Source organism: Triticum dicoccoides, chromosome 5B (assembly GCF_002162155.2).
Source record: "Triticum dicoccoides isolate Atlit2015 ecotype Zavitan chromosome 5B, WEW_v2.0, whole genome shotgun sequence".
Classification (NCBI taxonomy): domain Eukaryota; kingdom Viridiplantae; phylum Streptophyta; class Magnoliopsida; order Poales; family Poaceae; genus Triticum; species Triticum dicoccoides.
In genome coordinates, this window is record NC_041389.1 from 705,041,312 (window position 1) to 705,064,737 (window position 23,426).

A 23,426-nucleotide genomic window follows, 5' to 3' on the forward strand; every position below is an offset into this window, starting at 1 on the left:
GCATGAACGAGCCCAGGAAATGAGAATTCGGTATGAGAGTCAGTCCACACCGATGGCGATGATGCCGACCGAAATTACGGGTTTTGCTCCGGAATCATACGAAGATCCTGCCAGGAGGCGTTTGAAATTAGCCGAAGCTCTGGGCTTGGGTTCTGAACTCCAAGAGGCGATCCTTACTTGGCATCTCTTTACAGATGTTTTCCTCTTGCGCAGCGGCACCCCCGAGGACAAGGATGCAGCATATCGGAAGGCGATCAAGGCGCTGTCAAATTACATGGTTTTCCTCATAGCTGTACGCCCAGACACGATACCACTGTTTCAAATAGCCCGCTATAGCTCCGCTATAGCACGCTATAGCGTTTAAAAAAGGTCTTGCGCTAAGAGACTTTGGTCCAAACAAATGAACAAACATTTTAAATAGCGCGCTATAGCTCCGCTATAGCACGCTATAGCATTTGAAAGAGGTCTGGCGCTAAGATGCTTAGCGCGCTATTTAAAACTTTGCACGATACCCGGTCTCGAGCTACGCAGCCTGTATGAAGCAACTCGTGATTCTTTGGATCAAGTATGGGGTACGTCTGGTCAGCGTTATGGTATGAGCAGTGGGATAGATAGAAAGCGAAACGTAATTCTCCGGCGTGGAGAAGAATATGCCAATCTGCTTCTAGACCTGGTAGATCCACAGAATCCTAACAAGCCAGACATCATACCTTTTTACCAAGATATTGATCGTGCTGGCATGGAAAAACTGAAGAGGCGTTTGATGCCAGATCTGGAATCCTCGTGCCCAGGTGGTGTGTTGGATATGACCAAAGCGTTGGTGCTCATCCTCGACGCATGGGTGCGCCTGCTCATCTTTGCGTCTGTCCGATGCAGCATAGATGCCCATGCCAGACAGATCAACTGTGGCGGTGAGCTCACGACCGTCGTCTGGCTCATGGAGGAACACGCTGCCATGTTTTTCAAGCCTTATGAAGAAGAGAAGTATACCCGTCCACCGGCAGATTCAGAAAGTGAGGAAATTGAACTCGGAGACCGTCCTCGCATGGTCTTGGATGAATCCCGTTCATCAGAAGATTCAGAAAGTGAGGAAATTCCAGTCGGAGAGCAATTTCGCATGGCGTGGTTCACGAGGAAAAAAAATAGTAAAACATGGCAACCTGGTGCTGCTTGCTGCTGTCTAATAAATTATGGATTACTGTATCTCCTCTGCTTATGTTCCTTAGTTAATAGAAGCTGCGTTGTACTTTCAACTTCTATTCAATGCAAAACTTGGTTCTTTTTCAGTTTTTTCGTGGGATGATTGTGGATCATATTACGTATTGCATACTGAGTAAGTTGTGCTCATAATGAGAAATCAGAAATCCTCTTGCTACGGTGTTTATGTTTTTGTGTTGCTGATATCTATTTTCATGTTCTTCTCTACGGTGTCGGTGCTACTGCTATACCGCAATATACTCCACTAAGTTCTGCTGTTCTATTTCTCTGGAAGAATTTTCAACACTCTAGGCCAATCCATGAAAGGGTTGTCTTGTCCCTTTGATACATTTTACTGTCTTATTACTAATTAATGTAATAATGATTGTTTTTTACTATTTGATCTAGAAGACCAACAGCCACACAGTTCAAATTAATGTACTCCTAAGGAATCATTTTAGATATAACAGCGCCTCCATCTTATAGGTTGGTACATGGACCCTTCTTGGGATATTTTCTTCTTGTTGCTGGAGTTTGCTTGACTCGAAGCCTTGCAAACTTATGGAGCTCACCAAATGCAACAAAGGTATATATGCCATACTTACATTCTTGTCAAGATGTCTCCCGAATCACACGGACGCCTAACCTCTGACCCCCTTGCTTGATATGGGTCCAGAGGAGGTATGCGCGTTGAGAGCATATAGCCTGGTGTCATCGCATAGGAAATGGTTGATGTTGCAGTTTTGCCGGGGAGGTCGGGACGAGGAAGAATACTGTGTGATGTGCAGGGGGTCCTAAAAGTATATATTAAACATGATTAGTGTTGAACCATTAAAATATGTATACCCCGTTGCAACGCACGTGCAATTATCTAGTCAAAATGTAAGTTTTGACCCTGAATTGTACGAAGAAACTGCCACGAGGGGTAGGAAATTAGAAGATGCTCAGGGCTTTGGGTGCTGAACTCCAACAGGTGATAGGTTATCCTTAGCTTCCAAGTCTTCACGGATATTTTCCTCTTGTCCAGAAGCGGCACCTTCAAAGACAAGCTTGTGCAACATCATCCACATATCTGAAGGGAATCAAAGGTGCTGTCAGATTACATGGTGTTCCTCATTGCTAGACGCCCTAACACAATAGTGGGTCTCGAGCTACGCAGCACATACGAAGCAACCTGCGATGCTTTGGAGGGCATGTGGCATGAATGTTGTGATGAAACATCTGCTGCAACAAGAGAGAAGACGCTTGCATGCACCTTGCAAAACAGTTCGTACAGGAGCTTAGAGAGTCAACCATCATTCTCCAGCATGGAGCTATGCATGCCAAATTGCTGGGAGAAGTGGTTGATGGAGACGAACCTACTGCCAGTTCTAGCACCAAATATTTGCACAGCGTTATGCAACGATTTGCCGCGGATAGGTTGCAGCATTTGACGATCTATGCATGGAGTGCAGCAGAGATCGTGTATTCAATGTGCCCAAATGATTGGCGCTCATCTTCAACGGATGGGTGCGTCTCCTCATCATCGTTTCCATCCGATGCAGCAGAGACGCCCATGCCAGAACACGCTGGCTCATGGAAGAACATGCTGCCATGTTTCTCAAGCCACCTGCAGACGTTCCTTGGCTTGCTTCCTATTGGAGTGAAACTGGTTCATCGGAGGATCTAGAAAGTGCCGCGGCTTAGTGATGTCCAATTAATTGTCGACTAATGTATCTCATCTACTTCTATTCCTTTGCAAAGATGCCTGTCATCACGTAAATTTGTTTCTTTAGACAAAGAAAGCTCTTCTCTTGTTACTCCAAAGCCGGCCATCGCAGAAATTTGTACTCTATTCACTCTGTTTTTTTACCCCGTACTCTTTTACTCTATCAGTCTGTTGCTCTTGTGATATACTCCTCTATGTGTGCACAACAACTTGACAAGCTGCAACCGATGTGAAGATTAATTCTGCAAGGAGAGAAAGTGACATGACTCGTGATGAGTAGCCTGCGAGGACCTTCAGTTTGACTCAGGCAAGCAGATGCGTACATTTTTATATCACTAGATCTTAAATGTATCTGAGCTTACATATCATGAATTCATGACAATATGGAGTATGCCAGTTTTACAAAATGACCATTTCCATCCCCATTTGTCTACATGCATGGGCTATTTGCATCTAAATTCTAATGCTGTGTTGGGATTTTGTTTCAGCGATCTTAAATTTTGTGGTGGAAGGGGATGCCGTGAAGGCCATAGAACTGTTGGCGCCCAACTTGCTAGAGAATGCCATGGATTTACATTTTGATCTTATAAGTCTTCACTTCATTGAGCTAATTCGTTCCAGAAAATGGTAACTGGCCGAATTTATTTTGGAGGTGGGAAATTGGGTTGTATGGTTTTATTAATCTGGCTATTTTTGACTGGCAGCACAGAAGCACTTAAGTTTGGCCGGATAAAGTTGTCACCCTTTGGTAAAATTTCCAAGTATGTTGAGAAATTAGAGGTATGACTTTTTATAACCCTAGATGTATTAGACAACTTCAAATCTCGTTTTCATACACTAGTAGGAATTTGGTTGTCTGTGATACATGAGATATTATGCATTCCTATGGAAGGATATATCAAAATAGTACGGATGCCAGACCACCTGAAATTTCCCGTGTTTTCATCTGGATTCTGATTGATATCACCATCTTCGTTGAATTTGCCAGACTATGATGTGGTTTCATTATGTTTAATGATTACAACAGATCCAATTTCAGCATGATATTTTGCATTGAATTAGTTTTAGCTTGTCACATACTATCAATACAACATGATCTTTTCTTTTGTGTTGCCCAAGTACGGAGAAGTAGCCCATTATCATCACCGATACCGGGTGCTGCTAGATTTACTGAACGCAACATGTGTTGCATATGGTTGAAGTAGAGAAGCACCATTCAACCAGTCATATGTAACTTTCTTAGCATGTCACGTATGGGGATGTTTTGATTTTGTTGTGCGTGAGTAACTATGGAGGTCCTTGTGTTGTTGTGCAGGACTTTATGGCCCTCCTAGCTTATGAAGAGCCTGAGAAGTCACATATGTTTCATCTACTAGCCCCAGACTATAGGAAGAATGTTGCAGATAGCTTGAATCGGGCTATTCTCGGTACGCTCTAGGATACCCTCTTTAGCTTCTGGTACCATAACCTGCATATATGATCGTATTTTGATGTTTGTATGATGATCAATGGCAGCACATGCTAATCTACCAGCATATTCATCATTGGAGAGAGTTCTACAGCAGTCGACCGTGATTAGGCAATATCTACAGCAGGAAGTTGACATGGTAATATAATATAGCACTAATCCTGTCTTTGTTTTTCTCATTATCAGTCATGATTCTGCATGGCTAGTATAGCTCCTTTAGTCATTTTCTAGCCCATCTAAGATAATTTTCACAAATATTGTTATTTTACAAAAGGTACTTCATTGTGGAAGCTACTAATTCACTTTAATTGAGATTTCACTATTAGTGTTGTCAGCATCATGATGCATACATGACATTTGAACTCTTGGAGCAGGATTCCTATCCACCGTTTTGTTTGAAGGCCTTTCTGGACAAGTAAGGTGCAACCATGATCAGAAAGGAAAAAGGCTATTATCACCCCTGGACTCATGTGCCCTTCAGAGTGCGGAAACAACACCGCGAGTTTTTCACATTTTCCGTTAAAAGAACAGCGAGATGCACATATCTGCAGCGACCTGACATTGTTGACAGTGTTGTACTTTGATAGAGTGGTGTTGTATGTGTGTGTGTTTTCGTCGGGTCGTCAGTATTCTGCTCCCCCTTAGTCGTCGTTAAACATGTACATGTGGAGCGGAAGCGCTGAACCATTCTGTATTATTCGTTCAGATTGCTTTGGTGTGATCCAGTTTGCTGTCCGCTGGATTTCTTTTTTGTCCATCCATTCTGCACTCTGCGCCGAGAAAAAGAAAGCGGGAGTACTTTTTTTTAAGCAACAAGGCTTTATTGCTTAACGGTGACCGGGCATATCGCCCGAAACACAAACGCCCACGTGGGCCGGTGCATCAGAGTCCCACTGCATACATTGGTTAAGATCACACATACGCCCTAGCGAGGCAAGTTCATGAGCTACCGAATTGGCACTCCTACAAACCGAAACTGAAAACTTAGAAAACCAGAGTTTGAGGTGGAACTTCATATCCTCAATTACAGCTGAGTACGCCGAGGAGTCCACCTTTCCAAGATCCAGAGCTTCAGCAAGGAGTTGAGAGTCCGTTTCAAACTCCACCCGCACCATGCCTAGTTCAGCTGCAGTATGAATCGCATGAGACATGGCGTGGGCTTCAGCAGCAAAAGCATCAGTCACATGCTCGTCACATCCCGCCCGGGCACAAAGGAGTTGACCTCCGGTATCTCGCACGGCCACACCCCACCCTGCATGGGACTGCCCAGGGACAAAGGAGCCATCAATGTTGATCTTGTACTCGTCCTCCGCCGGTGGCTTCCATTTCTCCGGTGATGGCTTGGGAGTAGAGGGCATATGGATGTGCATGAATTCATGAACACTGCTCCGGGCTCTTCTAGCCACTTCATCCGCTGCCAAGGGCAATTCACCTCCACGCAACTTATTTCGGTTGGACCACCACATCCACCAGGTAGTGAGGATAAGAAGCCGCTTTGTTACATCAAGCCCCCATAAGAAATCCATCATTGCATGCACGGACGTGATTTTTTCCAAAGCACCGCGTTCTCGTTCGAGAGCTAGCTCTCTCCATGCTCCCTTGACAGTTTTGCACTTAATGAATAAATGAGCCCCGTCCTCATCCCCTCTGCCACAGAACAAGCATTTCACGTCAGCTATAGGAATCCCTCTGCGAGCCACATTCGTCCGTAGTGCAAGGGATTCGTGCTTGATGCGCCACGTGAACATTTGGATGGTTTTGGGGCAAGGTAATTTCCAAATCCGTTTCCATGAGTCATCATCAACGCGGTCCGGAACTCCCAGGTGTCCATTGCTTGCACCCATGTCACCAATCGTCCTGGTCTTCTCTATTTGGCAGTAGAGCTTGTAAGCTGATTTGACGGAGTGGAGCCCTTTACTGTCATAATGCCAAGATATGAAGTCTTGAGCCCCGTCTCTCAGAGGGATCTGGAGTATGTGCCTAGCATCGTCGGCCCAAAAGGTGTCCCTGACCAGTTGCTCATCCCATTGGCCTGTGGATGGATCAATTAGCTCGCAAACCTTCACCAAGAGATTCGGCCCTCGAGCTGTTAGGACCTGCCGTGACCAGGGCCGTGGTATCCACGGGTCGGTCCAAATGTTGACTTGCGTGCCATCCCCAATCCTCCAAATGTATCCCTCCCGAAAGAGCTGCAGTCCATGGAGCAAACTACGCCAAGAGTAAGAAATGCCGTCTCTCGGGGCAGCCTCCATTAGTGTTGCGTTAGGGTAGTAGCGCGCCTGCAGCACCCGAGCGCATAAGGACTCCGGATTTTGGAGAAGTCTCCAGATCTGCCTCGACAACATCGCGATGTTGAAACCATGCATGTCCCGGAAACCAAGCCCTCCCTGTGATTTAGGAAGCGTGAGAGTTTTCCAGCCGACCCAGTGAACTGTGTTTTCCTTATCCTGTTGACTCCACCAATAATTGCCGACCAACGAATTGAGTTCCTCGCAGAATGTTTTTGTCAGGTAGAAACAAGACAAAGCAAATGTGGGGATAGCTTGAGCAATAGTGGTAACGAGGGTCTCCTTCCCAGCCTTCGCAATTAGTCGTTCCTTCCAGCCGTACATCCTGCCCGCCATAGCTCCCTTCACAAAGCCAAACGCTTTCTTCCTCGACTTTCCAACATGAACCGGCAACCCCAGGTACTTCTCATTCCATTGTTCACTATGAATTTGCAAAGCGTTCTTGACAATAGCTTTAGTCCCTTCATCTGAGTTCAGACTGAACATTACGGCCGACTTCTCGAGATTAATACACTGACCGGAGCAGGCCTCATACAAGTCCAGCAGTCGTCGGAGTTCAAGGGCCTCGTCTTGCTTTGCTTTCAGTAGCAACAGTGAATCGTCCACGAATAACAGGTGTGATAGAACCGGTGCTCCTTGACAAATTCTGACCCCGCTGATCCTCCCCGTCGCCTCCGCATCATGCAGCAGGGCCGACAACCCCTCAGCGCAAATGACAAAAAGGTAAGGCGATGCCGGATCGCCCTGCCGTAGGCCCCGCGATGGTGAGAACTGCTCAGTCAATTCCCCGTTGATCCTGATCTGGTACCGAACCGTGCAGACACAGGTCATGACAAGGTCGACCCACCTTGTCCCGAATCCCATCTTGGTCAACATTACTCTAAGGAAATCCCACTCAACTCGGTCGTAAGCTTTACTCATGTCCGCTTTAACTGCTGCTATTCCTTCCTTTCCTCTCTTTTTGTTTAGAAGATAGTGCGACACCTCATACGCCACTAGAACGTTGTCCGTTATCATCCTCCCGGGGACAAAGGCACTTTGATTCGGAGAAATAATCTCCGGGAGAATGAGCTTGAGGCGGTTGGCGATAACCTTGGAGTACTTACCCCAAAACAAAAGAGTCGAAATTTCAATTCGAGAATCCAGATAAAGCGGCGTTTGCTTTTTAGCTGTTTACATAGTGAACTCCAGGAATTTTGCGAAGGCCAGATCGTGTTAGCGCGGGGTAGGTAAAAAGCGCTTGCAAGGGACGCTTCTGCAAAAGCGTCTTACATTTAACCACCCAGCAAGGGTGGTTACGGATCTCATCTCAAAAATCTAAAAAGAAAAAAGCGTCTTACATTTGTAAACAGAAGGGGGAGTACTCATTTTTTTATCTTCATATATTAGGTTTTGTTTCAAGTCAAACTTCTTGAAGTTTGACAGAGTTTATCCAAAAAAAATGTAAACATTCACAATAACAAATCAATGTCATTAGATATGTCGTCATGGAATATATTTTCATATTATATTTATTTGGTATTGTGGATCTTTGCTATTTTTAATGATAAATTTGATCAAACTCTATAAGTTCGACTCAAGGCAAATCCAATATGGGTAGTAAAATCCCAGCCATTTCTATAGCTACAAGCTGCATCAGCAAGTACACTGTATTCAAAGTATAACACACTCCATCCCGCAAAAAAGAAAAAAAAAGTATAAAAACACTCCATTGCACGTCTTTATTCTCTCCGTTCAGCACGCGGCCCCGGCGGAGCACCTCAGAGCACCGGCGTCCTTGGTCAGCGATCTCACCTCGCTGGAGCTCGCCGCCGGGAACGCCTGATGCCCGTTGTAATTCGGCCGCACCCTGTTGCCCGTCTGCTTGAAGACGGCGCCGTTCTCAAACGAGTCTCCGGTGGAGTGCCAATGCGAGTCCTCTCCGGCTGCATCTCCGACCGGCATCCTTCTCGTCACCTGCGAAGAATATATCAAGATCAGAAGGCAATTCAAACGCCACAGTTCTCAAATCGTCTTTTAAAAAAAAAATATCAGGCACCAACGTTGGGGCTGTCCGTTGTGGAGGCGATGAACAGGTTGCCCTGGCTCTTGACAGTCGGCTCCATGCTTCCTCCGATGGCGTATGCCCTCCACCCGTCGTACAAGTTGTTGACGACGTGGGCGTAGCCGTGCCGTATCCTCGGCATGCGCTGGTTCACGTTGGGCCCGAAGCGGTTGAACGCCACGGTGACCCGCATCCGGCGGTCGGCGACGTGCTGGTCGTCGTGGCCCAGCAGCATGACCTTGTCGTGGTCGTGGAACCAGTTGTTGGAAACGGTCACGTCCGTGGAGCCGCGCGTCACGTCGAGGAGGCCGTCCTCGCAGCGCGACAGCGTGTTGTGGTCGATCCACACCTTGGAGCTGGACAGCAGCCGGATGGCGTCGCCGTCGCCGGCGTCCACGTTCTGCACGGCGCCGCCGGGCCGGACGACCTGTCCCGGGGCCTGCGCGCGCACGTCGTGCACGTGGAGCCCGTGGATGACCACGTTGCTCACCTTGTAGAGCACGATGCCGGCGCCCCCGGCGACGTGCACGTCGGCGCCCCGGCCGTCGATCGCGGTGAAGCTCTTGACGAAGAGCGGCTGCGCCAGCCTGATGTGCATGTTGCCCGGCTGGAAGGTGATCCAGACCTTCCCCGGCAGCAGCGTCGCGCCGTACCGCAGCGTGCCGGGCCGGGGCCGCACGGGGTCGTCGCTCGGGTCGGTGACCGTGTACGCGGTCACCTCGTGGCTCATCTTCCCGGCGAAGCCGACGGAGCACATGGCGAGCCGCTGCCGGTCGTTGGCCCAGTTGGTCTGGCCGCGCCAGCAGCGGTCGATGACGTTCTGGTTCGCGGTGGCAACTCGGAGGAGAAGGAAGAGGAGGGTGGCGGACACGAGTGATTCCTTGGGTGCCATGCCCATGCTTGACGTGACGTGCCTTGTAGCCTAGCTAGAGAGTAGGAGGATCGAGAATGAGCTTCCTTGAGTACTGAATTTAAGCACGCGTAAAACGCTCGCGGTTCATTAATGACACGTGATCGCCTTGTCTCTACTTGTGGCCTTGACTTCACGTGATAGCACGTTGTTGGTATACGCTAATTATCTAGCTAAAAACTAGTCTCTGTCAGCACTGTCAGCTCGCACGCTCTCGGAATCGCTAGGCGCTGGTTTCCTTGGGGTATGGGCTGCGTCGGCCGTATAGGTTTTCTAACATCCTTATTTTTGGGCCATATGGGTGGGTGGTGGCAGACTCATGTGCATAACGGATCCGCCTGCTTCATCTACACGGAATGTGTCTCGTGCTGTTGCGCGCAACTGCCAAGACGATGATTCAACGGCCGTCGATGAGCCAAGCTGCCAAAGGATGGAATGGAAGGAGCAAGATATGTTGAAATACCGTGGCCCATTAGTGTGCTGCCTCTTCTTTCGGCTCGCCCGATCAGCTCTTCATCGTTCATTCATTCGTATGTTGTTGACCAGGACCTTTGACCATTGACTTTCTGAAAAATTCATGAAATCTTAAAAAAATAAAAAAAATCACAAAAAAGTTAGTTGGAAAAAATGTTCAAGAATTTGAAAAACTTCATAAAAGTTGGAGAAGTTTACGGATTTGAAAAAAGTCAAATTTTTTGGAAAAGTTTATAATTTTTTTAAATCATGTATTTCAAAAAGTTCAGGAGTTTGAAAAAATTTACAAATTTCAAAACAAGAATCATGTATCTGAAAAATTTCACAGATGTGAAAAAATCACGAATTTGGAAAATTCCGAATTTTAAAACATGTTCATGTATTTTAAGAAAATGTTCGTGAATAGATAAATGTTCACAAATTTAATTTTTCTCTGTGAATTTCGAAAGAATATTCACAAAATTTTGGAAAAAGTTCCTGAATTTGGATTTTTTTTGAGAATTCGTAAAAGGAAAGTTCATGAAAATTAAAATGAAAAAAGAGAATAAACCCAACCTCTAAAATGGATGGAAAAGAAAAAAAATGCGGAGAAACCGGCCCAAAAAAACCACCAAAAACCGCACTGCTCTTACATTCTAGCCCCCTTCGAATCGCGATACTCATCCCTGTGCTGCCTGCTATGCCATAGAAATCGAGAAGTTGGAATACATGCTAGGCCCGGTATATCAATTAGCCATGTGTACTGCCTGCTACGCCATTGACTTTGGCGGTGGATGGTGGTCCGCGTGCATGGTGCGCAATGCATAGCCTGGCCTTGTATGCCGAAGTGCTTAGGGACCTTGATGAGGCGTTCGTGTTGGTGGCAGGAGGCAAGTGGGTGCTTGCTTGGGAATGAGATGAGAAGGGCAGGACTACTAAGGTGGGGCTTCTAAATGGGCAACACATTTGGACTTTTTTTATTTTGATTCCACAGCCGGCCAATGGTAGCCCAAAATATTTGGCTCATTTGGAATTTGTTCCATTCTAACTCCCTTTCAATAAAGTGGTAGCGCTGGCACGTCACTCGGCACCTCCGCTGCCACACCTACAACCAATACCTTCCTTTCCTTAGCGGAACAAGCACTCATATCTCCTACTAAGGTTGGATGTGCGTCGGTGCACGGTATTGCTATATGGGGGAGGACGTGAGGGGGCTAAATTTCATGTTTTGACCCTTTTCCAATAGTTGATCAAGATCTGACCCTAGTTTGTAAAAAAATTGAGATCTGACCCTTTTGCTACCGACAGGGTTCATGGCGGTAGGCTGTTAGGGTGTAACAACCTACCACCAGGGACTTTGGCGGTAGGAAACACCCCTACTGCCAAGCAGGCTGGCGGTAGCCTGTACAAACCTACCGCCAAGGTGCCCGACGGTAGGTGCGAGCATGCACTGTGTTTCATACTTAGAAAAAAAATTGATAGGGTGTGCAACCCTACTGACAGGGACCTTGGCGGTAGGCTGTTATACCGTACCGCCATGAACTTTGGCAGTAAGAAAAGGGTCAGATCCTGAAATTTTTGCAAACAGGGTCAGATCTCGATCAAGTATTGGAAAATGGTCAAAACACGAAATTTAGCCATGTGAGGAGGAGGGGGTGTGACCATTCCCAAATTTCAAGTCATCCTTCTCTGAAAAGAGGGAGTAATTAGTAATCCATTTGAAGAGTTAGTTGGTTGCGCTTTCAGTGAACTCACTAGTCCTTTAATTAATTTTTCCACAATAGAAAAATAAAGAGAGCACAAGACTTTCAAAGCAACACTCGTCCTAGTGGAAGCCCTTGCGAATGTGTGCGTCAATTTATAAAATCCTAGTCACGATTAATCCCGCAGAAAAGGTGATAGGAATTGGGCCTAGGGTGTCTGGGTCATCATGCCTCCTTGGTTCTGGACGAAGCAAATGAGGAACATGTGGAAAATATAAACCCCTAAAATTATGTGTTGTATTGATCTGACCCTAGTAGGGGTATATATATAGTACAACGTAGAAGAGGCTTGGAGTACACGGCAAGATATTGTGTGTTTAAACTAAGTCTATCTCCATCTCCTTATCTCTAGCTAATCACGTTTATACTTCTAACATTCCTCCTCAGTCGTAGCGGGAGTGAAGTGGATGATTACGACTGAATTTGAAGTCTTGCTCTTTTGTCGTCTTCTCCGCTGCGCCATCATCAACTACGTCTCTGATGGGTCGACAGTTAGGGCGGTGACTGCGTCCCCTTCTAGTGCCTTCCGGCCTTCTCCTCTATTCCCTCCCGCAGTCACAGCGGGAGTGTCGTGAACGCAAGTGACGAGGCGGACATTGTTGACTGGAGTTCTTGCCGATGAGTGGCTGTAGACGTAGCCATTAATGTCGAGGTAGCCGATCATGATGATGGAGTCGTGGTCAATGATGTGGTCGTCGTGAATGATGAAGCCGCACAAAGCCGGAGGCGCAAAAAAAAAGCGATATGACGGAGCTGCAGACGTGGACGATGCACCTTGCGGATGTCAGAGGGTGTCATCGGTGATGAGTCCACCAATTTTGCCAAGACCGGAGGAAGCCCATCGAGCACACATTGGTTTTGTCAAAATCGTATGGCCGTGTAGGGTCGTCACTGTAGTGACACCGTGTCGATGCAGTCATGACGTCGTGGATGACGCGGTCGATGTAGTCGTCGTGACGCGGTCATTGCCGCCTTCGAGGTCGCGTCTTGCAGAAAAGTCTGTCAGAGGACGCTATATGTCCATCTTGTGGACGAGGCGGCAGCGACGGTGTGTTGATGAAGATGTTGGTGAAGACCACGTTGATGAAGACCTTGACGCTGAAGTGTCTGTGATGGCGTTGTAGCAGTGTGTCGACAATGATGAATCGCTTGAAGGTGTCCGTCACAGCGACGAAGTGTCGATACCGTGTCTTGCGGGAGAAGTCGATGAAGATTGCATCTTGTTCCACACCGGCCTGGTGTGCGGATGGTGCTTGTTGAGGTTAGGCGTGCTCTACGAAGAAGGTTGGCTCGTAGCCTGGCTAGTCGTACATGTCGATGAAGTGGCACAGGGTCGATGCAGAGGTGTCGATCGGCACGGAAGATATCGGCGTGGGTGCAGATTGGCTCGGTGTTTCTGCAGAAACCAGACTTGATGTAGTAGATCACTCGGTGCAGGCGCCGGTCGGCGACTGGTGCGTCGCTCAGGCGCGCGGCCCTCCCGGGGTCGATGCCTTCGTATGCGCGAATGGAGGTGTAGCTGGCGGTTGGCGATGGCTTGTGTGGGACCGTGGACGTCGCTCCCTTCTCGCCGGTCGAAGTAGATGTGGCATACGCGGCAGGAGGAGGCACGTGTCGGAGTCCAGGTTTTGCTGCATGCGTCTCCTCGTACGAGATTGGTTTGCGTGGCCATGTGCATGATTCGTGGATGGATATGTGTGCATGCAAGCTTGCTTTGCATGGGCGTACCTACGCATGGCTGGACGAACCTTTGGTGAAGCTTGATGTCGAGGGGCAAGGTGATGTGGCGTTGATGGAGATCGGATCACATGCCTGTTGGAGGAGCTGGCGTCCGCTGTTCTGGATCGCGCTCGCACGATGGCGTCCACGCCTGTGCGCGTGGCCCAATTGAGTAAGGCACCGTGCCGCTCGTAATAGATTGATCCGTGGCGTTGTTGATGCCGTAGCACGTCGGCGGGTGTGCGCTACCTCCGGCACATGGCTCGGAGCAGCTGCACGTGGTGTCCCGCGTCCATGGTTGCCGGCTTGAAGTTGCGCGGGAGGTCGTTGGCACCGGGCCGCCGAAGCATCGATTTCTGCTGAAGATTCTCGCCGGATAATGGGGTAGATCAATAGGTTTATTTGGAGGCTATGAAAACTAATCTAATAGAATTTCGAAAACTAAAATTGATCTATGGAATCTAACTAAGAAACCGATCTCAACATCTTTGATCGATCGGATGCCGCGCCCCCGAGGAGAAGAGATTAATCTCTTCGGGGGCGGCGTGCTGCGGATGTTAGAAGTATAAACGTGATTAGCTAGAGATAAGGAGATGGAGATAGACTTAGTTTAAACACACAATATCTTGCCGTGTACTCCAAGCCTCTTCTACGTTGTACTCTATATATAGCCCTACGAGGGTCAGATCAATACAACACATAATTCTAGGGGTTTATATTTTCCAATATGGTATCAGAGCCAAGAGGTCTTGAGTTCAAGACCCTGCCAACGCAGTATTAAAAATAACGATTCTGCGGCCTACATCGATCCCACGTCTAAGCACCAAAATAGCCTAGACGTGAGGGGGAGTGTTGAAATATATTGCCCACCTCTCTCCATCAGTTCGGACTTTTGAATGAGTTGGCTGGAACATGAATAGAACATGCTAATTAAGTTTTCTTTTGATGGTTGCTAATTAAGCTTTAGAGTTGATCGTAGGTTGCTGGCCTACGTGTCACTTATGTTTTAAGACTGCTTATGTTGGTTGTTTCTTTATTGGGTGGTTGCTATTACTATTTATTTGTTCGTTTATCTGAATCCTGCATAGTGGCTTTATGTATAAAGTTAGCGTATGCCTTTTTTGTTTAAAAAAAGGACAGTGATATTTGGCACACGTGTGCCCTATTGCTAAAAGTGCCACACCACTCTTCTCCCTTCGATCCCACCTCCTCCCGAGAGACCGCCCTCCTTCTTTTCAGGTCTGTAGTTTAAAATAGGCAAAAAAGAAAGGCATTGAAGGGGAATCGAACCCAGACCCTCCCACACGAAACTAAGCCGCAACATCCAGTTGCACTAGCCCACTTAATTGATTACATATAACTTACATACTAATTGTATCTTCCAGTGACGAGAATAAACAAAACAAGCAGTGATTAGTAACTGAAAGTCCAAACCAGCAGCCTCACTTCTACGGGTTTTGGAACAATGCCCCCCCCCCCCCTCCGGTCATTGTTACCATGGTGTTTTTACGTAAGTACTCAAATCTGCGGTGAGTAAACTATCACGTTATTTAGGCAGAAGTTATCGCGTGTTCATAAAAAAATCACTTGGGCAAATTTACTATGGTGTTTCGTACCAAAGTTACCATGTTTGCGTTGTGTAAATCATCATGCTAGGTACATAGAAGGTATTGTGTCTACGTTTTCAACAATTTTTTCAACCCCAGATTAGAAAGTTACCATGATGTTCATACACAAGTTATCAGATCTGCATGAGTAAACTATCATACTATTTACACAAAGGTTATGAGGGATATGTTTTTATCAACTTTTTCCTGGGTCAAAATTTACCGTGGTGTTTGTACGAATATTATCACGGTCGTGGTCTATACATTACTGTGTTATTTATACACAATTTATCATTGTATGTTTCAACATCTTTTTCTCCGAGTCAAATGTTAACACGGTGTTTGTACATAACTTATCAAGTTTGCGGTGCATGAACTACCGTTATATTTACATCGAATTAATGGGGATTATTTTCTCAATAATTTTTCACCTAGTCAAACTTTTTCCTTATTTGGTCAATGTTACCGAGGTATTTACATCCAGGTTATCAAATATGCAGTTTGTATATTACCATGCTATTTACAATTTATCTAGGGTATGTTTTTGAACAACTCTTTCCCCTGATCAAAGTTACCGAGGTGTGTATGTAAGTTATTATTAGGTCTACGATTCATATATTATCATGCTACTTACACTGAAGTTACCGGAGGTATGTTTTAACAAACTTGTTTCTCCGGAGACGAAAAGTTACCGCGGCGTTTGTACATAAGTTATCGCGCCTATTGTCTGCACATTACCATACTATTTGCACTGAAGTTACCAGAGGGTATGTTTTTCAACAACTTCTTTCTTCGGGGTTAAAAAAGTTATCATGGTGTTTGTACATAAATTATCACTTCAGTTGTGTGCATGTTACCATGTTATTTGCACAGAAGTTAATGGGGTGTATGTTTTCCAACAACTTTTCTCCCGAATCAAAGAAGTTACCATGATATTTATACGTAGGTTACCATGTTATTTACACAAACATTATCGGGAGTACGTTTTAAACAAAAAAATTCTAGCTCAAACTATCACTGTGTTTGTATGTAAGTTATCAGGTTTTCGTGTATATATTACCGTGTTATTAACACGAGATTTACTGGGATAAATAGTTGAGAGAAAAAAATGCTTTAGAACTAGCAATATCCTAAACAATGTGCAACAAAAGAGATGGAAGTTCAAAATAAAATGTCGTTGCGTTCTTGTTCTCTGTCGGCAGTAGCAAAAAATCCACAATCTAAAACAAATGTAGGCCTACATGGAACGTCAAGACGTGCCGGAGTGTCCCAGCTTGAGTACCTGCTTCATGGGAGATAGGTTCAAATGAGGTTCAGAAGAATGTTGAGATTCTGATGCAAGAAAAAAAAGCAGTTCTAAGCGGGGTAGTAGCTTTTTTGCATCAACGGTGAAGTGCATAAGTAGGCAATGTCCAAAATTCACATGAGAGAGAGTAAGAGAGATGGTGATGGATATAGAGCAGCAGCCTGCATCAGTTGACGAGGACGTCCACATCAACATGCGTCTGTCAGCGGCACTTGAACTTTTATCCCGATTTTCCTTCTGAAACTGCAACCTACTAGTACAAGCCAGCAGTGCTCTTCTTCTCCGCCGATGAGGGGCAGACCCTGGTTGATGTCTCCCAGTTGACATGTCCAAAAAACAATCCAGTAGCAGGTGTGTGTAGTGTTGGAACGAACCACCCGATGGACCGGAGTGAATGCAGATCGAGCGACCAAATTTAGTTGGTATGGAACCTACAACTAGGCTGCCAAACCAGTAGTACATGTATGTGCGTGTTATGATATGAAAACATCCTCCCGGAGATTGAGACAGGTCGAGCTCAAACATGTCAACTGAGAAGAAGCATGTTTCAGTTCATAGGATGAGCTCAACCCTCTCTCAATTAACATGTTAAACACATGGGGAAATCCAGGGCGACGATGCAAACGCCGAGCTCCCTGAGGTTGGGACGGGGCTGGGAGGGGCGGCGATGGAGAACAAGAGAGGGCGGCGATGGGAGTCCTCGACGGAGAAGCACTTGGGCAGGCTGCGTTGGTGAAGAGTGGAGGCTGTGCACACTCGCGCAGTCGCCGGAGTTGAGGAATCGGGTGGGACGGGGCTGGAAGCTCTGCCGACGGCGTCAGCCCCTGGGCATCCACTTCCTAGGAGCAAGCGATGCTGGTGCGGGGGTCGACGAAGCTGGGAGGGGCGGCGCGAGGCAGGCGGTGGTGGTGTGCAGTGGTGTGACGACGGTCGCTGATAGAGAGCCGGCGGCGCGCGTGAGGTAGTGCAGCGGCGGCGTGAGGTATGTGATGTAAGGTCGGGAGGTTGAGGAAGGGCCCCGCTTTTCTCAGGTGCGAACGAGCTTCACCGGACAAAGAAAAAATGTGCCGTGCGATGCGGATCGAACGCCGAAGGAACCGTGTGGCAGTTTTGCAATCGGGCACAGGGTTGCCAAATACATATTTCGTTAAAAAAATCAACAACAAATGATACTTCCTCCATCCATAAAGAAATATAAGAGCAACTTCAATGCGGCGACCCATTTGTCCGTTTGAATCATTCGGACACAAAACTTGGCCCAACTGGGCGACCCAAACGGAACGCCCATGTCCGTCTGTTGTTCGTTTGTCATCCACCCCGACCCAAACTGAACCCAAAATTGGGCCACAAATGGGTCCGCGGCGGACAAAAGCTGGCGCGTGGTCGTCCGCTCTCGTCCGTTGCTGCCTTCTCATGTCCGCCTCTGGACCCACGTATCAGTGAGCAAGGACACGCGTCCAGAAATATCACCGGGCCCCACCCGCCTCCGCCTCCTCCCCCTTCTCCCGCCGCGTCCTCCAGCTCGCCGCCTTCCTCTCCCTCCTCGCCTTCCTTCGCCCGCTTCCCCTCCTCCCGCCTGCCCCCGCGTCGTCCCCCGCCTGGCCCCGCGCCGTCCCCCGCCCGCCCCCGTGCCCGCCATCGCCGCCAGGGCCGGCCGTGACCTCGACCGGATCTAGTTCGACGTGAACGGCGGCGCGTGGAAGCAGGGGGAGGGCGCCTACTTCGCCACGCCGCCGGGGCGAACTCGCCACTGCCCCGACCGCGCCACGCTGCAGTTGCTCCTCCCGGAGCTCATGCCGCCGCCCCGGCGAAGGGCGCTGCCCCTTCCGCGCGGCGCAGGGGACACAGGCGGGGCGAGCAGTTGCTCCTCCCGGAGCTCATGCTGCCGTGTCGCAGTTGCTCCTCCCGGAGCTCATGCCGGCGCCCCGACGAAGGGCGCTGCCCCCACGCCGCAGTTGTTGTGCCGTGCGTGCGGCGAGCTCCTCGGCGTGCTCGGGCTATCGCGCTGCGCCTGCCCTTTCTGCGGCGCCGAGCTGGCCCTCGACTCTGCCGGCCCACCTCGATCTCCTACGCTCCCAGTGAAGGCTGTTGCAACGGAGGAACGCATCCCGCTTGTCCGCTTTGGGTCATCCACGAGTGGTGCGTTGGGTACATCCGCGGACCGTGCGTGTCCGCCCCATGTCCGCTAGGCGGACGGGCGACCCAAACAGACAAAAAACGGACAAAAATCGTGTCCGTTTGGGTCACCCGTTGGAGTTGCTCTAACACCGTTTAGATCAACACTTTGGGGAGGGGGATATTTTTTATTCTGAACTTTCAGAAAGGGCTAAAAACAGCTCTGTAGAGGTGCCCAGTGCCCACATTGCCCGGCAGGTGGGTCCTCTTCCTCCTCTGGATGGAGCCGGTGGGGGGGAGGCATGCTGCCGCTAATGCTCATGGCCCTGCTGCGGCGGCGGCGTGGGTGGACGGGTCGGCGCGGCGCGCCCCGCTACGCCGAGGAGCTCAGGCCCTGTCTGCATAGCGTGGCCGGTCTGGCCTCCGTCGACCAGCGACGGCCAGCCTGGGCATCGAGATCCTCACTCAAGGAGCAGACCCGGAGCTCAGTCCTGGCCGCCGAGGACGCTGGCCGGCCTAACGCGCGCGTATCCAGGCGCCGATGCAGTGCTTGGGGGACATCACTCACGCCGCGCTCGCCGCTCGTTGCGTCTTCGAATCGTCGCCTACAGCCAGGGTAAGCTCGTGGCCTCCCTGTTCGGCGGCACCCACACATCGAGCCTCCCTGCTGCGCCCAATATTTTCGATTTGGTAGTCTGATCTCATATTTGCAAAGGTTCTGACAGAAAAATATGTGTTGACAGCCTGCTTAACCCTGCCTGCTCTATTTCAATCAATGCATCTACAATGAACACTAGTACTATCTAACAATATGTGTTAGATACATCCTTATAGACAAATCTAAGACACCTAATTTGGGACGAGGGAGTACTATTTAGAGAAGACTGGCGACGGTGTTAGACAATTCATCTTCATTCAGATCAACACATTGTGAAACTGCTCCATTATGCTGAAGGCGTGTACAGTAGACGCTGAATAACAGGAGCATCATGATGCAGTTGGCCTTGTTGCTTTATGCCGGGGTTCGTGGACAGCCAAAAACAAAGTTATCTTTGATAAGCATGTGATGAGATCTCCTCTGGAAAATACCTATGGTAATTACTCATTTCTTCTGTTCTGGGCAGGACTGCAGGAAGACGAAGACAAGGCGACTCTGAAAGGTGGTGCGTCCAAGCTGATTTAGAAAGCGCTGATATCAAGCGAAGTCTGAGTAACATTGGGACTTTGGTTGCAATGATACTAAAACGGAGGAGATCCAATCACTCAAAATGGTAAGAAAAGAGGCCAACCGGCATATCTTTAATCTGTCGGCCAATGCTTATCATTCGTTTCTTACATCATCGTCGCATATAAAATCGTTGGGGAAGTGACAAGAGATAAGACATTGTTTGGTAGGCCGAGGCAATAGTTAGCAGTACTATATGAACTAATTAAGCACACCTATTCTAGCAAAAGGGGGTACTACCAGTATGTTTTGGGGGGCTGGGGTATTTATTAACTGTTCAATGTTGGAGTACTCTCTATCACCAATTATTGCATTGTGTTCATCTTTTGGTTCTAGCAGTACTATTTAAGTGCTAGTGTTGGGCAGATGGACCAAATGCTCTCTTCATTCCACAGGATTTGTCATGCGCCTGATGCTGTTGTGCGGTGTAGAACCATAGACTCCGTCGCCTGTAAGTCATCCTTACTCGTCACGTTCCTTTCATACTATGCATGTGGAAATGCATAGATCTTCGAGGTCTTCATAGGTTCTTGACACCGTATTGTTGATATTCTGTATCATCATGATCTTTGTTATTCAGAAAATAATAATAGAAATGCATAGATGTAGCTGCTAATAAGAGTTCTCTTTATTTTGTTACTGTAGTAGCACAAAATTTACTTCCGTCTGGGCAATGGCTGGAGGGCCGATTCAGCTGTGGAATGAGTGGGCGACCCAAATCCTCGTCCTACTCAGCTTCGCGCTCCAGATTTTCCTCTTCCTCTTTGCTAGGACTCGTCGCCATGGACCCTCTGCCGTGCTGAAGATCCTCCTCTGGTTGGCGTACCTCATGGCCGACTCCACCGCTGTCTACACCCTCGGCCATCTCTCCATCAGCGGTTCGCCGCGTGAGCAAAAGCTTGCGGTATTCTGGGCGCCCTTCCTCCTGGTGCATCTTGGTAGCCAGGACACCATCACCGCCTACGCCCTTGAGGACAACAAGCTTTGGCCACGCCACCTGCTAAATCTCAGCGTCCAAGCCTTTGGGGTTGCTTATGTCCTCTATAAGTATATCGCCGAGATCCCCGCCTCATTGGGATTGGCAACCGGCTTGATGTTTGTCATTGGTCTCATCAAGTATGCGGAGAGGATATGGGCTCTCAAGCGCGCCAACCTTGACAGCATCCTGAGCTCTATCAGGGAACCTCAGGCCCTCCCTATTTACTACAGTGAGCTTCCAACCCGGGGAGCAGGGGTAGAAGAGCGAGATGAAGAAGAGCTCCTGCTGTTCGCCCAAGGCATGCTCCCTCTTTGCAAGGGTGCTATAGCTGATTTGCCTCTGGCCTTTTATAAGTTCGTAGATTTTGCTATTCAGCCGTACAGTTCTTACAGATTGAGGTGGAACTGCAAAGCTATGTGCAAGGTGGTGGAGATGGAGCTCTCCCTCATGTATGACATCCTCTACACCAAGGCTGCGGTGATGCACAACTGGTATGGCTACTGCATCCGTGTGTTCTGTCCGCTCGTGACTGTCGTCGCGTTCATACTGTTCCAGTTAAGTGGTAATAAAGATGGTTACAGCAGAGTCGATGTTGGCATCACTTACATCTTGTTGGTTGGTGCTTTTCTCCTGGACATGGCAGCAGCGTTCAGTGCTTTTGGGTCGACCTGGACATGTAGTTTCTTGTGGACTAGAGGCTGGAGTCGGCTTGGTCTTCTCATCCTGTCTCTTCGCCGGCATTTCAAAGCTGCTAGAGGCAACAGAAGGTGGTCACGCTCCATTGGACAGTTTAACTTGTTCCAGTTCTGCTCTCATGACAAGAGCAAGCTAAGCATCAGAGTGGCCAGGATGATGGGGCTCAAGGATTGGTGGAACAAATGGCAGCATTCTGAGACCCTAGTGATTTCGGAGGATGTCAAGGAGTTGCTGTTCAAACTTGTGTGGCAAGCACTGAAGGAGATTCATGTCCCTGGAGCAAAGTATGATGCCAACCATACGCACGAGGAGGAGCCCATGGCGATGATGCCAACCGCATGTATGAGCTTTGGTCCTGAATCATATGAAGATACTTCCAGGAGGCGTATGAAACTAGACGAAGCTCTGGGCTTTGGTGCTGAACTCCAAGAGGTGATCCTTACCTGGCACGTCTTTACGGATGTTTTCCTCTTGTGCAGGGACATGGACACCCCCAAGGACAATGATGCAACATCATCCACATATGTGAAGGCGATCAAGGCATTGTCAAATTACAATTGTTTTCCTCATCGCTATACGCCCCGACACAATACCTGGTCTCGAGCTACGCAGCATGTACGAAGCAACTCGCGTTGCTTTGGATGCAGTATGGACTACGGCTGGCGGGTTTCCATTTCGTGATGAACCTAGATATTTACCAGCATCAGAGAAGATTCTTGCCTACAGAGTGAAAAACAATTTGGATAGCATGCAGAGAAAGTCAATAGCCATTCTCGGGCGTGGAGAAAAATATGCCAGGATGCTTCTAGGCCTGGTACGTACAGGCAAACCTGACAACCCTGGTGTCATATCTCATTTCAAAGAGGATGATCATGCTGGCATGGAAAAACTGAAGCGGCTTTTGATGCCAGATCTGGAATCCTCGTGCCAAGGTGGTGTGTTGGATAGTACCAAAGCGTTGGCGCTCATACTGGAGGCATGGGTGCGTCTGCTCATCTTCGCATCTGTCCGATGCAGCAGAGACGCTCATGCCAGACAGATCAACTATGGCGGCGAGCTCACAACCGTTGTTTGGCTCCTGGTAGAACATGTTGCCATGTTTTTCAATCCGCCTGCAGAAGATGAGCGTAAATCCTGTTTGCCGGAAGGTTCACTGGAAGGTCCACCGGCAGAAGATGAGCGTAAGTCCTGTTCGCTGCAAGGCTCACCGGAAGGTTCAGCAGAAGGTTCGATGGAAAGTTCAGAAATCTTGGAAATTACACTCGATGCCCGATCTCAGAATTCCCTCGGTGAACCCCGTTCGCCGCAAGATATGAGAAGCCTAATTCGCATGGCCATGGAGGAAAGGAAAATTCGGAAAAAAGAAGAAGTAAAAAAAGGGCTGCTGCTTAGTGATGTCCAATGTATTATCGACTACTGTATTGCCGCTACTTGTGTTCCTCGGCTAAGATTCCAGTCATCACATAAGTTTGTTTCTCCAGACAAAATTTAGACCTCTCTTTATTGCCTGTACTCTTCTCCTCTGTTGTTGTCTGTGATTAGCTAGGTCCCGGGGGTCGGGACACCCGCTTATCCTTGCCGTCCACCCACAGTGTCCGACTTGGCGATATGTGCCCTGTCCTGCAACGTCGAATGGATTTGCAGTCATGTGAACAGGAAGAGCAGGAGTAATAGATTATTTGAAAGAGTTAAATACACTGGAAGTGCCTCAACTTGTCTTGCACCGTCAGTTTGGTGCCCGAAATTACAAAATACACAAACCTGGTGCAAATACGGTGCCTCCTTTCGTATTCTAACGTACGTACATCACGCGTGGTGTGCCAGCATGGCGGTGGCGCACCTGTGTCGATGAGAGCGCGAAAGTGATGGGTGCTGTGCGCATGAGATTTTCTTTATACATAAACCCACTTGTATTTTTTAATCACATAGGAAAGATTTGAAATAAAGT

At 48.2% G+C, this 23,426-nt stretch overlaps 2 protein-coding genes across 4 annotated transcripts; one reads left to right on the plus strand and one right to left on the minus strand.

Annotated features, from left to right (window-relative positions):
* Window positions 1–8,339: 8,339 nt before the first annotated feature.
* On the minus strand, window positions 8,340–9,597 carry LOC119306761 (pectate lyase 1-like). The gene is made up of 2 exons (XM_037582897.1): window positions 8,704–9,597; window positions 8,340–8,617 (listed from the first exon to the last, which is right to left on the minus strand). The coding sequence occupies exons 1-2, from the start codon at window positions 9,595–9,597 to the stop codon at window positions 8,396–8,398; spliced, it is 1,116 nt and encodes a 371-aa protein (XP_037438794.1). The 3' UTR covers window positions 8,340–8,395.
* Window positions 9,598–18,863: 9,266 nt separating this feature from the next.
* LOC119312816 lies at window positions 18,864–23,085 on the plus strand. 3 transcript variants are annotated; one of them, XM_037588585.1, is made up of 4 exons: window positions 18,864–19,194; window positions 19,703–19,849; window positions 20,199–20,254; window positions 20,449–23,085. In XM_037588585.1, the coding sequence occupies exon 4, from the start codon at window positions 20,477–20,479 to the stop codon at window positions 22,157–22,159; it is 1,683 nt and encodes a 560-aa protein (XP_037444482.1). In that variant the 5' UTR covers window positions 18,864–19,194; window positions 19,703–19,849; window positions 20,199–20,254; window positions 20,449–20,476; the 3' UTR covers window positions 22,160–23,085. The 3 variants fall into 3 exon arrangements, with proteins under 3 accessions (XP_037444482.1, XP_037444481.1, XP_037444480.1); XM_037588584.1 differs by having other exon boundaries at window positions 19,703–20,254; XM_037588583.1 differs by having other exon boundaries at window positions 19,711–23,085.
* Window positions 23,086–23,426: the final 341 nt, after the last annotated feature.

Bases quoted from the DNA above. Each gene is read 5' to 3' on its own strand.
- LOC119312816 (XM_037588584.1), top strand. From the start codon at position 20,477: ATGGCTGGAGGGCCGATTCAGCTGTGGAATGAGTGGGCGACCCAAATC.
- LOC119306761 (XM_037582897.1), bottom strand. From the start codon at position 9,597: ATGGCACCCAAGGAATCACTCGTGTCCGCCACCCTCCTCTTCCTTCTC. The intron at 8,618-8,703 runs GTTGGTGCCTGA...TATTCTTCGCAG, and splicing joins CCACAACGGACAGCCCCAAC to GTGACGAGAAGGATGCCGGT.